Consider the following 15,638-nt stretch of genomic DNA (forward strand, 5'->3'; position numbering starts at 1 on the left):
TTTTTGCTATAGAAACACTTATACATCCACTGAAATACAGGTGCATCTCAATAAGTTAGAATGTCGTGGAAAAGTTCATTTTTTTCAGTAATTCAACTCAAATTGTGAAACTCATTTATTAAATAAATTCAATGCACACAGATTGAAGTAGTTTAAGTCTTTGGTTCTTTTAATTGTGATGCTTTTGGCTCACATTTAACAAAAACCCACCAATTTACTATCTCAACAAATTAGAATATGGTGACATGCCAATCAGCTAATCAACTCAAAACACCTGGAAAGGTTTCCTGAGCCTTCAAAATGGTCTCTCAGTTTGGTTCACTAGGCTAACACAATCATGGGGAAGACTGTTGATCTGACAGTTGTCCAGAAGACAATCATTGACACCCTTCACAAGGAGGGTGAGCCACAAACATTCATTGCCAAAGAAGCTGGCTGTTCACAGAGTGCTGTATCCAAGCATGTTAACAGAAAGTTGAGTGGAAGGAAAAAGTGTGGAAGAAAAAGATGCACAACCAACCGAGAGAACCGCAGGCTTATGAGGATTGTCAAGCAAAATCGATTCAAGAATTTGAGTGAACTTCACAAGGAATGGACTGAGGCTGGGGTCAAGGCATCAAGAGCCACCACACACAGACGTGTCAAGGAATTTGGCTACAGTTGTCGTATTCCTCTTGTTAAGCCACTCCTGAACCACAGACAACGTCAGAGGCGTCTTACCTGGGCTAATAAGAAGAAGAACTGGACTGTTGCCCAGTTTCACAATTTGAGTTGAATTACTGAAATAAATGAACTTTTCCACGACATTCTAATTTATTGAGATGCACCTGTATTATGTAAACAAAAACTTTTATTTTGGATGCGATTAATCACGATTAATCGGTTGCCAGTGCAAATTATATCAAATTTAAATATTAGATATTCTTTTATAATACATTTTAATATTTCGGTTTCTCACAAAAGCTAAATAAAATACATTAAAGGGAATATGTAATGTTTAAGTCTGAAAAATTACTTGATTAAATACTACGATTCAGCTCATTGGCTCAGTTAACCAAATCTCCATGTTACAATTATTGAAGGTTGTAAAAAAGTAATTAAGCTTTATGGTGAAAACCTCCCAGGTCTTGTAAAAATCATGGCCTGCTATTCCCAAAGCGATCCAGAACCTTTTAAAGCACCTCCATCAGACCTCCATTAAGACACCATTAGACCATAATAAGTAGCTTTTAGTGATGTCATCCCCACTGTCCCATAGGTCTATAGTCATCCACTCCCTGCGGCCTAACGCCCACATCTCTCTCTTATTATGACTGTTTGCTTTTTGTTTATGAGGCCTGATGCTTTATTTAAGAAGATAAACCTTAAGACATATTAGCTTTATTATCAAATACAACAAATTGGCAAACTCAACACATCAGAGCTCAACAATAAAGCTTTCTGTTTCTGCTGGCCTGGTTGAAGCAATTGTTCAGATTTGTCCAGATTCTTCTTGGAGCAAAACAATTATAAAATTTATTTATAGCCATTTTTAATATCATTTTATTTTATTTTTCTTATTTTATTTTTCTTTATTTCAAATACATTATTAGCAACAATACCTGTAATGATACAACTTTAATGAAACTGCTTTACATCTATAAATTATTATTATTTTCTGGATTTAGCTGATTGACTTTCAAATCCAAGCCATTCTGCACTTGTCCAAAAATTTCAAGACCAGTAACATTTAGCTAAGTTTTAAAATACAACTGGGCATCCCTAGAACTTAGAGGCAAAGCATCTGGCTTTCATTTTTGGCTTCACCTGCGCAGATTGCTACGTCCCAACTTTCTGTCTAGCCACCATGTGTAGCTGGGGAATGAACCACATAATGCTTTGTTTCTTATGCTCCGCAGCACGAGAGCTGAGAGCTTTTTATTTTTCAGTTTCTGCTACACATCTGCTCTGCAGTTTGTCTCACGGTCAGAGATGTTTAAAATTCCTCCGGTACACTCCTCTGCAGCCTACAGCCTCATGGTCCATGGCTTTACCACATGCAAGTGTATGCCTCACTGCTTTTCAGTCATTCAATTCTTCTGTTTTATTGAGTCACAGAAACGCCAAACTTAGTATGCTGCATCCCTAGACAGCATTTTAAGGCATGCGCTCAGCATGAAGGCTGTTGCAAACTCTGAGTACCATAATTATGTCTTCTAAGATGCCTTCTTTAGGCCAAATTGTAAGGTGGCATTACTTATATTCCCAGATTGCAGACTCAGTGACAAAAGAAATCCAGGATGCTGTATGAATCAAGAAAAGTGACACTCTTTTGTGATGTTGATTAATGTCACTTATTTTCTTCCTGCAGCCAATTTGAATCCCATGTCCCATGCCGTGCATTGTGTGACCAGCATGGCGGCCCCCTCCTGGAGTTGCCTGAGTTTAGATGAAGAGACGGAGGAGGGTGAAGGGAGCATAGAGGACGGCAGGAAGCATGTAGAGGGAGGTCTCAGCTTCCTCCTCAAACAGGAAGACATGGAGAGCCAGGATAATTACATCTGCCTCTATAACCGCCTGGACATATCAGTGCGAGAGATGAAGCAATATGTGGCCCAGATAGATGTGTAAGTGGTGAAGTAATTTAACAGTGTTCAAAGTAATGTTTAAAATAGATTTAACATTAAGTGATGAGTTCTTGAAATTTTAAAAATTAAAAAAAAAAAAATCTATAGTTAATATACATATAATCTAATCATTAAGCTCAAATATTTAATAATCTACAAAAATACGTTCTCAAATTCTCATCTGATAGCTCAAGAGTAGGTTTTAGTAGCCTCCTCTTTGAGTTCTTCGAGTTCAAAACTTCAGGATGTTCTTTTATGACAGTCTAAAAATATTTATGGCTTAGACAGAAAAAAATGTAAGACTGAAGCCATAACAGACGACTGCAGAGAAGACATTTCAACAGCCTCTCAGGAGGAACAAATGTTTGTTATTCAGTGGCTAGCATGTGCTGATGTAGAAGTTAATTGTCAGTGAAATGGATTTCATTTCCCAATCCCATTCCCCCGTCTCTTTCCCAGTGCCTTTCTGTCAGTCTACACTTCCCTGTCCCATAAAAGAACAAAGATCATTAGTAAAATAAAAGGGTGTTTCTTCAACTAGAGACTTCAACTAGAGTTTTGTCCTTATTGTTATAAAATACCCTTAAATAGGCTAAGCTCTCTTATGACGTTTCACACTCTCACTAGTTTAATTTGTCCATTAACGTCATTTATTTGATCAAAAATAGAGTAAAACAATAATATAGATAAATATTATTGCAAAATAAAATAACTGTTTTCTGTTTTTGTGTATGTTTTAAAAATGTAATTTATTCCTGTGAGATCAAAAGCTGAATTTTCAGGATTCTTTAAAGTTCTGTAGAACTCTTTCATAACAATGTAAAGGTTTTTACTCTTTATTTTGATTAATTAAATGCATCCTTGCTGAATAAAAGTGTTAATTACTTAAAAAAAAAAAAATCAAATATATGATCCAAATTTTAATTACGTTAAAAAGAAATCATCAGATAATGATCCCTTATTTTCATCATATTTTTTATCTGTTGATCTGCTCCAACATTAATAACATTAATCATTATTGGGCAAATCAACTCATAACTCACACGTTCAGTGTCAAAACACTCTCATAATTCATTGTAACAGTTCATGTCTATCTGTTTCCAAACCTCTCTAAATATGTTTCATCTTAGACTACTGTCATCGATAACTGGACCAACCCCGCCGCAGGGCTCAGAGCCACCCTCGTTTGAGAGCGCCCCCTCAACCTCTCCCATACCGGAGGAGACGGACCAAGACAAGTCAGAGCATGGCGGCAACAAGAGAGTGTGCTTCAAAGTCAACGAAGATGATCAGGAGGACTCTGGACATGACACCATGAGCTACAGAGACTCCTACAGGTGAGGAAAAGATTGTGAAATGATGTTTATGAAACATGTTGGAGCCTGGGGTCTTAAATGAGTAACACAGGTTCAAGTCCAACCTGCAACATGTACTGATCCCTTTAACACACTGTTCTTAATCTAATACGTTTTTAAAATGCCAATATTGATACAAGCACCAATTGTCATTATGACTTTCATAATAACATTTTGTTTTCTGTGAAATTACATATATAAAAGATTATTTAAAATCCCAGTTTTCCTTCAGCACGTGTGAAGCAGAGAGAGTGAGCGAGACGGAGCTTCTGGGCTCCTGTCTGCTCCTCCTGTCAAACAGATGTTGCTAAAACAGACACGTAGGGAGACGATAAACATCCCTTACGAAGAACCTGTTGTGCCACAGCAACCCAGACGCCCTCTTTAACCGCTAAAGAATACATTCAGTCAGTGTTGTCAATGTCATCATTATATGGCGCAAAGTATGTTTGGTTGTGATCTAGACCTGACGGAGCAGGGCAAAGCTGGGGCTGACCACAGCCGAGTGGATTTTATGCTTCTGTCGGGATAAACGGATGCCTGCTTTTGCACCCTCTATCATTATGTGGCGTTCCACTTTAAAATCCTGCTACTCTGTGATGGGGTGAGCTCATGAACAGCTGCAGCCGTCATGTTTTATAGATAGATGCATTTTTTCCTCTATTTAGACTCTTTCAGTAAGTAACTGGATTTGTCTGTGGGATGTAGGTAGGCCGTCTGTTCTTGTTATCGTGAGAAGAGGGCTGGCTGTTAGGGAACATGAACTTTCAAGGGTTCAGGAGGTTGAATGGTAAAATACGAGGGAATGCTCCTTTTCTCCTCTTTCAGCTTCTGGGAGTGTTGCAACCTGCTGGTCATGAGCATGATCTGCTTCCATTCTTGGCTTGTGGCACTAAATTTGGCCTCCCCTCTCATTGTGGGGTGGGGAAAGGGAACTTCTTCTACTCTTTCTACTACTAGTGGGTTGAAGTACAGTCTGTTTTTCCCTCTCAAGCTTTTTGGAGCAAAAAAAGACATTTCGAAAGTTTCATTCTGTCTCAGAATAAACATTTTAAGGATGGCAAGAAGACGTCCACCTAAACTTGTTGATGAAGTTTGTTGATGTTTAAATTGTTTCGAAATTACTTCAGCTCTTATGATCAGTGTAAAATTGTCTTAAAGGGATGTCATAATTTACTCACCTTTATGTCATTCATTCCAAACCTTTATCACTTTTTTTTTCTTCTATAGGAAAAAAAAAGATTCCTCAACATCTTTGTCCATGCAATGCAATTCTTCTACATATCTTTTGTTTCCAGCAGAAGAAAAAATCATAGAGCAGCCCTATTGGTATTTTGCAGTCGTGTGATCATAAGAATTAATGTGAATTTAACCAGTTGAAACGTTTGTGGAAGCTTGCATTTTTGCCTTTTTTGCAATTTTTCTAAAAAGAAAAGCTAATCAAAATGTGTAATTCTGAGCCCAAACAAAATTAATAATAGGTGTTCAACCACTGTCCTGCCACTGTATTGCAGTAAATTTCAGCATAAAATGAACAGGAATGAAACAGCCATACAGAGTTCCTGGAAAGTTGTTTGTTTCAGTGAAGCTTTCCTTTACAATTGTAATTTTTCTTCAGCTTTGAATAATTACTGAACTTCGCATCTGTTTCATTGGCTATGAATCTTTGATAATGGTTCAAACATTTTTTTGTACATGATTAAATATCTTTTTTCTTTGAAATATTGGTAAAATTGGAATTGGTCTCTGCATGCATCCTTTTCATCACATGAAAACATTTGTATCTGTGTGTTTTCACAGTGAATGTAACAGTAACCGAGACTCAGTGCTGTCATACACCAGCGTCCGGAGCAACAGTTCTTACCTGGGCAGTGATGAGATGGGCTCAGGTAACTGTGGTCTATTAGATGCGGTTACAATGTAGAAATTCAGGACAATAACTAACAAGACATCGCTATTTTTATTTATTTATTTTTCAGGAGATGAGTTGCCATGTGATATGCAGATTCCTTTTGACAAGCAGGATAAACTTCATGGATGTCTAGAACACCTTTTCAATCAGGTATATTGATTTCCTCTCATAAATCAAACTTTTAGTCTCTTTTGCCAATTTAAACTTGATATTCCCTTTGTCTGACTCCACTCACCTCCTTATTTTGTCTTCTATTTTTGCTCTTCATCAATACATCCCCTCTTAGTTTCCCTCTCTTCTTCCTCTCTAACTCCCACTGTGTCGTTTATCACATTACCATCATCTCTAGTGAGCACTCTTTGACCTCTGCACCTCTGCTCTTTGACCTCAAAATCTATCGTCTTCTGGAGGTCACCAGATTTTGACCCCCCTCTCAATTTATCAATAATGAGCTCTTTTATCCACTGCAGACAGGTTACATGTGGACTGACTGAAAGCAGCAGGCCTGACGTTAGCAAGGGCGTTAGCCGGTCTTCAGTTAGCGCAGGATGTGTGTGGTGACGGGGTTAACTGTGTCTTTTTCATTCTCAGGTTGACTCGATCAACAGTCTCCTGAAGGGCCCTATCATGAGCAAAGCCTGTGAGGAAACCAAGCATTTCCACAACGACCACAGTCAGCCAGGTACCGCCCGGTCGGGTGTGCGTGTGCGCTATATTTGAATGCTATGTTTGGAAACTCGTTTGAGGGATGTGTGTATTTGGTTCTCTGTTGGTGTGTGGGGGAGACTTTTATAGGTGGGTAGGGGTGTGTGAATGTTTCTTTTTGCATCTGTACGTTATTACCTCTGCTTGCGAGAATACCACAGTAGTTTCTCCTATGTGTTTTATGTATTTTAGGGGAGTAGTATAATTAGCTTGTTTAAATATGGGGTTCTGACAACAGTTATGTATTTTGTGGGTTTTTGTGAGAGTTAGCACTGCCAGCTACATCTGTTAACCTGTTTGTAAGATATTGCACAGCACAATAGTGTGAATTTTTGGCTATTTTTTTTATTTAATCTAAATATATATATATATATATATATATTGTCCCCTATATACATGTATTTATATATAAATCTATATAAATCTATAAAATTTTTTCATACTTTTATTCCTTAACATATAATGTCTATTAACTATAATAGAGTTTCGTCACACGGATGACTGGACTGCACGCTGGCGATATGTCTTGCACAAGAATATCCAGGAGGACCCTTGGAATCTGCCCATTTCAATCAAATCTCTAGTTTAAAAATTTTTCATACTTTTATTCCTTAACATATAATGTTTATTAACTATAATAGAGTTTCGTCACACGGATGACTGGACTGCACGCTGGCGATATGTCTTGCACAAGAATATCCAGGAGGACCCTTGGAATCTGCCCATTTCAATCAAATCTCTAGTTAACAGCCTTCATCGCTTCGTAGAAGGTAAGTCAATATAACTATTTACTTTTTTAACACGTTTTATAGTGCACAAATCATCATCGTACATTATTTTAATGATGATTCATGCAGTAAAATCTGCAGTAATAATAGCAAATAAAAATTATTTTGAAAAATGTTACCATTGGAGTACGTCAAGATACCAGTGGTGTTTTAGGAGTCCTTCAAAATGAACTTTAAACTTGTATTCAGATCTGGCTCCATTCTGTTATTAAATGCACATTTTAAATGTCCTACATTTTTTTGTCTTAAGTATCCTAAAGGGCCATTCACACAGAAAGGGGCAGTGGAATAAAAAAAATCACACGGTCTAGAGAGACTTTTTTTTTTCATTTAACTTGAGAGCCACTCTTTTAGAATAGCATGTTTATATTGAAAAACTATGGAAAAGCAGTTGCCACATTATTTGTGGAATTAAAAAAGTTAACCTGGGAGGGGGGGCAAAAACCAATAATAGCTAAACAAAATAACTATTTTGTGAAATTAAAAACTTTTAAAAAGTTGAACTTTAAGTTAAGATGGCGTTACATGCAGTGCAGTGGAAATGCATAACACATGCTGTGTGAACAGCCCCTACACCAGTAAACTGGATTACAAAACCATTTCACGTTCAAGTTGTTCAGGCTATAATGTCCTGTATTATTGTGCATTGGGTTGTATTCATGTCTATTTGTAACTGTTGCAGATGGAAGGAGTCAACTCTTGTTGGCGTTGCTTAAATGCACTGGTAAGTTACTCTAGATTTGAACCTTTCCCTTGTTGAACTTGACCATTGTATTGTAGATAATTTCAAATAGCTATTGAAAGTCAACCCAGAATGTTTACATGGTCACGAACTTGCGTCATCATCTGTGTGAGACTTCAGAAAGGCAACTGCATTGTGTGTGATTTATCATCCCTACTACTGTTCTGGACTGAGCTGTATTTACAGACACCTCCATGTGCTGTGATAAGGGTGTGTTTTATTGGAATTCTGTAGCAGGGAGTGTGTGCATATGTTTGTGTGCGTGCAGTCAAGTTGCAGTGGGGTGTGTCTGTTTGTGAGCTTCTGAGCGAGCAGTAGACACAGATAAAGTGAGAGAACGGAGAGAGTGGGTTTGTCCCGTGGGGTCTGTGGTGGGAGACATATGGAAGCTGTTGAGCGTTTGCTTTGGAACCTGATCTAGGGCCCTTATCCCTACTGATCTACACAGACAGCAGCTCCAATCCCTGTTCCCACCCAGCGCTGCTGTGAAACCCACCATCTGCTTAAAATATTACACAACATGGCTTATTTTAAAAATATATTAATAATTGTATTAATGTTTCACAATATTGCTGTTTTTACTGTATTTTTGATCAAATAAATTCAGCCTCAAGAGGCTTCTTTCAAAAACATTAAACCATCTTGCCAACCCCAAACTTATGAGCAGTAGTGTATCTCTTCACCAGAGTACTGAATATGAATATACAATAATATTTATAATATTTTATATTATAATTTATATTATAGTTTAAACAAATGATTGGGTCCAAGACAAATATTTTTATTTGTCCGTATGATTTATTGACTCTTAAAAATGTGATACAAACATGTGGAAAAATAATTACAATATTTTCCATGCATAATGAATAAATGTGAGTGTACACACACATATATACATATATTTATACAAATATCATGACTTCTTTTCTACTCTTCTGTCCCAGACACAGAACTCCAGTTGCGGCGGGATGTCATATTCTGCCAGTCTCTGGTGGGGGCGCTGTGTGCATTGGCGGAGCAGCTTGTGAATGCGCTGAACCTGCGTTTCAACAATAACGGAGAGTATGAGGAGGACAGTAAAGAGGTCAGTCGGAAATGGCTGGAGCAGATCGCCACCATTGGAGTGCTCTTTGACTTCCAGTCAACACTTTCTCCACATGTGGTAAGACTATTAGACAGTACATCTTATCATAGCTGATTCAGTGACAGTCATCCCACAATGGCTCAGTGCTTTTTACTAATACACACAAGCATGATAATAAAGTTTTAGAAATGAATCCTGAGACCATTAGGACTAAATACAGAACCAAGGCCATCATATCCTGGATTTTCCTGGATGTGTGCAGTATTATTTCAGTCATATACTCTCCTGCTTCAGCATGAAGGTCTTGATTATTTTGGGCTCACAAGCTGTTTACTTGAACAGAGAGAAGAGCGAATCATGCTGGAAGATACAAAAGCAGCACTGCAAGATCTGGAGAAAGTCACCGTGCTGTTCCGCCCACTGGAGAACGAGTGCCTCGTCCCAAGTATGACACCACACCACATATATTAACACAAACACATCGAGTAATAGCTTGTCAATCACAATGCCAACAGAAAAATACATGTGTATATGTATATACAGTATGTGTACATATATATATATATATATGTGTGTGCATGTATATATATATGTGTGTGTGTGTGTGTGTGTGTGTGTGTGTAGCCTAATTGCCTAAAACTTTGTTTATGAGTCCTCGGGCAACAACAAACTCTAGTCCCCCTTAAATTTATGTTATTTTTATTGTTTTACTGTCACATTATAACCGTTTAGGTTTTTCTGTAGCTCAAACAGTAGAACATGGTGTTAGCAACACTATTTCCAAGGGAAAGCAAGAACTTATATATGTAAATGTGTACTTTGAATGCAATGTAAGTTGGATAAAAGTGTCTGCCAACTAACTACTTGGGTTCGATTCCCAGGGAATGTATGGACAAATTGTATACCTTCAATGTAATCTAATTTGCTTTGGATGAAAGTCTATGCCAAATGCATAGAATTAAATTATAAATTGAGATTTTAAAGAAGCTTGTTGCAGCTTTTTTTTAAGAAGCATTGGTAGACTGTAAGGAAATCTTAACTTCAGATCACATATACTGACAGAAAGACTAAAGGCTCACACTGATCCAACATCAAATGACTATTGAGTTTTGGGTGTTAAATGTCTTCTTATGGTAATCTAATACGGTTTTAATGATAATTAAAAGATGAAACGGTAATACTAAACTGATTTATCGTCAAACCGGTAATCGTTACATCCCTAATACACACACACACACACACACACACACAAGTTAGAAATGGTATAAATATTTTTTAAACATGTATGCTGAGTAAATTAAGGTTTTAAAATGCATTTTGCAAACCACTGAAACACCAGCAACAATGACCACAATTCCTTTCCTTTATAAATAGTTAGATCCAGGGTCCCTCCCTTTCTCTGATAAAGCTGTGTGATTCCACTAAAAAGTGAAAGCCAAAACTCTCATCCTTATATAGCAGATCCCCCTTCCCCTCCTCACAAACATACACACACCCTCCAGATGTCCTCTTCAGGAATGCCAGCACAGTTAGTCGTGATAGGAGAACAGCTTTATCTGCCGTCTTCTGTTTTGGTTTGACTAAATCGGAGGGAGGATGCTCTGCTCTGTGGTTTGTTCCTGCCACAAAGGTGTTTTATTTACAAGGTCATCTCTGTGTTGTACAAATGTGAACAGCTTGGCTTTTTCTCTTTTACACATCTGTGAGGTTTTTGCCTTTACTCATCTCATCAGGCTAATTACAACCTAATTAACCTGACAAGTTTCCCAGTGTGACCTCAAACATAAAGAATACTGTATACAGTATGTACGGGTGCAGACTTTTCTTAAATGAAGTAGTGCAAAGGACAAAGATTTAAATTGTATAGAATTTTAAATATTCTCTCACTGTGACTCATGCATCCTTTATTGCACTTTTTTCCAGACACATCTGTGCATTACCAGGTGGAAGGCAGCCGGCAGGCCATCAGGGTGACAATGTTCTTGGACAGCTGTCATTTCAGTGAGCTGCCAACAAGACTGCAGAACGGAGGCTCTTTGAAGCTTCAATCAGTCCTCTTCACTAGAGGTGGGAGCAGACAAAAGAAACAAGATAAATAACCATTTCCATTCTACATGTGTTTCATTTGTAATTTACAGTTCTAAAACTTTGTGAGCTGCCTACAAAGGTTATATTTTAAGGCACTATAGGCTATTCAAAAAGGTAGCCTTCTTAATTATGCTGCCTCTTAAGATGCCAGGCATGCTTCTTTTGAGGAAACACCTATCCCAAAATGCAATGTGATAAGAATAAATCAAAGCAAGAGAAGTGTCTATTATTTATTTATTTTTAGTTTAGTTTTTTTTTTTACTTTTGCTTTTGTTATTTTGAATATGTCTATATCAGTTTTAGTTCTAGTTGTTTGTTGAGAAATGATTCCTTGGCATCTAGCTGAAATAAAATGAGTTTATTTCAGGTGGTGTTTATTTCAAGTAACAAAAGAAATTAATGGTTTTAATTTAGATTTTTTTTTTACTTAAAAATAATAACCCTGGTAATTACATTGAATTATTTTACTCGTTTTTTGTTTGTGCTGTGTATTTCTATGCTTAGGGTTTTGTGCAACATGCAAGCCTGGTATCAGAAAACTATTGAAATTGTTCATATGAAATATGAAAATGAGTGGTGTTCCAAATCTGTCACTTGTGAGGTTCCATGATGTTTAGGGTTCTGCTTTATAAGAGGCATTTATGGCTCAAATCCAAATATGGCCCTGTTTTAAAACTTTTTAAATTCTAGACATTTAAGGGCAATGCCTACTCAGATGTCACAGTGTATAGAGAGAGTGTTAGATGTGTATCAGAATTAGTCATGGTCCTAATGTGCTCATTTAGAGCTAATTGAAGCCTCACTGTTTCCTTTATGAGTCGTGGTCTCCATCTAGTGGCATGTGGAGAGCACTACAGCACTGGGCAGAGCATGATATTGATCTGCATTTTCTTAATCTTTTTCAGGGCTGGAGAAGCCAGAAGGTGTGTTGTCTCAGGATTTTGTTGCCATGGAAGAGTTTCAGCAGTGCACAAATGCTCTGTCACTGGAGAAGGTCAAAGGTTATTACCGTAAACTCAGGTACATTTGGCCATCATACCGAGTGACCTTTGCTAGATGTATTGATTGATTTTAATTTGGCTGCTAAACTATTTATATAAATTAATAACATAGTTTAAAAAGATAACTTTAAAAATATAAGTTAAACATCTCATTAAGTACATAATGTATGTAATATATTTTAGATTTAAATGGCAAAAAAGTGTTCATTGTTTATATAATGTCTTTCATTTTTTAGGGCTTTTTATCTGGAGAAATCAAATTCAGACTCAAATTCCACTGCAATGAAAATAGACCAGGTAACATCCTTACACACTAACATTCAATTGTTTGGTCAGTTGATTTTTTTATGTTTTTATTCAGCAAGGATGCATTAAATTGATCAATAGTAAAAGTAAAGACATTTACAATTTTACAAAAGATTTCTGTTTATACATTCTATTCTTTTGAACTTTCTATTTATTAAGGAATCTTGAAGAAATATAACAGTTTCCACAAAAAAAATGTAACGTTGATATTGTTCAAAAATAATAATAAAAATACATGTTTCTTGAGCACCAAATCAGCATATAGAATGATTCATGAAGGATCATGTGACACTGAAGACTGGAATAATGGCTGTTGATAATTCAGCTTTGCCATTACAGGAATAAGTTACATTTTTAAATATATTAAAATAGAAAACAGTTATTTTAGATTGCAATAATATTTCACAATATTACTCTTTTAACAATATTTTTGATCAAATAAATGCAGCCTTTGGGATCATAAGAGACTTTTTTTAAAAACAAAATTAGTAAACTTACAGACTGCAAACTTGTGTATGTTTTGGCACTGGGATTCCTGTACAGACCAAACGGAGCACAATCAAAATGCAATGAAATCAATGCGTAGAAAAGTTTTCTTAAAGTTTAAAACCAAAAAGTTTAATTTCATCATTTTAATCTCCAGCTCCTCCGGCCGCTTAACACCTTGGATGACCTCTGTCGGCTCATGCAGAAGTATATGAATGTAAAACCCGGCTCTGCGGGTCAGCCCTCTGGAGTCAGTGTTCTTGTGGTGTCCTCCGAACTCTGCAACCGGCTGGGAGCCTGTCACATCACCATGTGTGCCACTGGGATGCAGAGGTATCTGCAGTGAAATGTTGTTTTCATGTTGCTCTAGATCCAATAGTCAAGCATGAATCCACAGATGGGAATAGAGTTTTATTGAGTGACGGCTTCAAACACACGCTTCTTATCTTTAAGCCTCTTACTACTGAAGTGGAGCCACAGTCAAGTTTCTACTGTAAACTATATTTTATTTTGACTTTCATTTATTTCTTGCTCAAATGTGCATCGAATCCAGGTGATTTGTATCCTAGGTTACTGCTACAGTGAGATAAATCTATAACAGATTGTCTAAACTGCCTCTTGATTAAGGTTTTTTTTCTGTGTTAGATGTACTCTGACTGTGTCACTGGAGCAGGCCGTTACTCTATCCAGAAACCACGGCCTCATGCCCCGCTGCCTAATGCAGACCATGGACATCATGCGAAAACAGGTACAGCTTATGACATATATCTCAAACTGCTCACCTTATGTCTTTAAATCTTACAAAATCAATGCTGTGGTTTGGTAGAAAATGTTCTACATCTATACCTGCTGCCAAATAGGCCACTCCAGACTAACTCTAAGTAAGTTAATTCTTTAAAAAAAAAGGTTTTTAATGAAGTGAGGCCAGATTTATTTTAAATGTTTTAAATAAAAGATTATTGTATATATTTGTTTTATGTACTTTTTTTCTATTTAAATTATATTTCACCCAATCCACATTAATGGCAAGAGATGAGGAATACAACTTAAAGGGATAGTTCACCCAAAAATGAAAATGTTATGTTTATCTGCTTACCCCCAGGGCATCCAAGATATAGGTGACTTTGTTTCTTCAGTAGAACACAAATTATGATTTTTAACTCCAACCGTTGCAGTCTGTCAGTCGTATAATGCATGGCAATGGTAACAAAATCTATGAGAGTAAAAAAAACATGCACAGACAAATCCAAATTAAACCCTGCGGCTCGTGACGACACATTGATGTCCTAAGACACGAAACAATCGGTTTGTGCGAGAAACCGAACACTATTTATATAATTTTTTACTTCTAATACACCACTATGTCCAACTGCCTTGAGCGCGCGCACGCCATCCGATGCGTGAGGTGTGTACGCTTTCTGGCGTAGTTTACGCAAGCGCCGAAAGTGATCTCTCGCGTATACGTCACTCGTTGTTTACACAGTGCACAAACATTGTAGGGAAAAGAGAATATATATGCACAGACATTATAAACAAATAAACATTGAAACACATTATAGTTGCAAGTAGGAACGTCTGGGCCAATCACATGCATGTATGAGTGAATAGATTTGTTTGGCCATAAAATGTCTAATTTTGTAATTAGAAAACAAACATAGTTTTGAAGTTGATATGTGTTATGATATATCTTTTGATTTGGCCAGTAGGTGGTGCTGTTGCATACTTAAGGCATTACGGCAATGACACATACAGTAAAAAGTTGTTAAATGAGGGCCTCATACTGGATATTTGAGGTGTAGTTTTTTCAGTGTGAATAAACTATTTATCCAGACTTGTACTGTATGGAGTGAAGAAGCATGGCTTACCGTGGATCACTGTATGCATTTTGCCCAGTAGGTGGCCACTAAAATGCTTCTGTACACTTAAAGGACAACTTCACAGGTTTTCAACCAGCTTTGTATGTTACCTGCTCTCAGATATCCATTTGTATTTGTCAGGAAAATCTGCCAGATGGTGCAAAACACTGACAGACTTTTGCTAACAAATAAACTGAGATATTTGGATGCATGTAACATAGAAAGAGTACACATTGTTTATTTACATATACTCCTGACTTTATGACAATTAGGGGTTGAACAACTTCGGATTTTTTAACTCGACTTTTATGTGATGATGATGTCATTAATGAACAAATAAGTCTGGAGCTGTGATAAACACCTTGTGCACAGCTATGGCATATGACACAGCGCTGCCCACGTGGCTATTGCTCCAACAGCTAATTTTTATCAGTTCTTTTGTCTTTGGGTCGTTATATTTCTCACAGATTTATGCTCGTTCTAAATCAGATACAGATAAAGTAGCACGGTAAAGTAGCACATATTATGAATGCATTAGTGTGAGCAATTGCGTGTGTGAATTAATTTTACCTGGCAGCGTTTCTCTACTAGTAGTGAAGCTGTGGGATTTAGTTATAAAGGAATATATGCTTGAACTTTTCAGTTTCTAAGCTATTTTATTGAAAAATCACAGAACAGTGTTGACAATACATTTCCGCGCTGAATGATT

General features: G+C 36.9%; 1 protein-coding gene across 1 annotated transcript in view; it reads left to right on the plus strand.

Annotated features, from left to right (window-relative positions):
• prex1 (phosphatidylinositol-3,4,5-trisphosphate-dependent Rac exchange factor 1) overlaps positions 1–15,638 on the plus strand; it is an 81,126-nt gene that overhangs the window by 62,826 nt on the left and 2,662 nt on the right. The window contains exons 25-38 of the mRNA XM_016542191.1: positions 2,351–2,606; positions 3,737–3,943; positions 5,762–5,850; positions 5,941–6,023; positions 6,465–6,555; positions 7,220–7,348; positions 8,049–8,090; positions 9,053–9,270; positions 9,535–9,637; positions 11,116–11,259; positions 12,186–12,300; positions 12,518–12,578; positions 13,231–13,406; positions 13,719–13,821. Of these exons, the coding sequence (XP_016397677.1) occupies positions 2,351–2,606; positions 3,737–3,943; positions 5,762–5,850; positions 5,941–6,023; positions 6,465–6,555; positions 7,220–7,348; positions 8,049–8,090; positions 9,053–9,270; positions 9,535–9,637; positions 11,116–11,259; positions 12,186–12,300; positions 12,518–12,578; positions 13,231–13,406; positions 13,719–13,821 (1,817 nt within the window). The remainder of the gene's footprint in view (positions 1–2,350; positions 2,607–3,736; positions 3,944–5,761; positions 5,851–5,940; positions 6,024–6,464; positions 6,556–7,219; positions 7,349–8,048; positions 8,091–9,052; positions 9,271–9,534; positions 9,638–11,115; positions 11,260–12,185; positions 12,301–12,517; positions 12,579–13,230; positions 13,407–13,718; positions 13,822–15,638) is intronic.

This window comes from Sinocyclocheilus rhinocerous, unplaced genomic scaffold, assembly GCF_001515625.1.
Source record: "Sinocyclocheilus rhinocerous isolate Xijiao unplaced genomic scaffold, SAMN03320098_v1.1 scaffold1600, whole genome shotgun sequence".
NCBI classification, from domain to species: Eukaryota; Metazoa; Chordata; class Actinopteri; order Cypriniformes; family Cyprinidae; genus Sinocyclocheilus; species Sinocyclocheilus rhinocerous.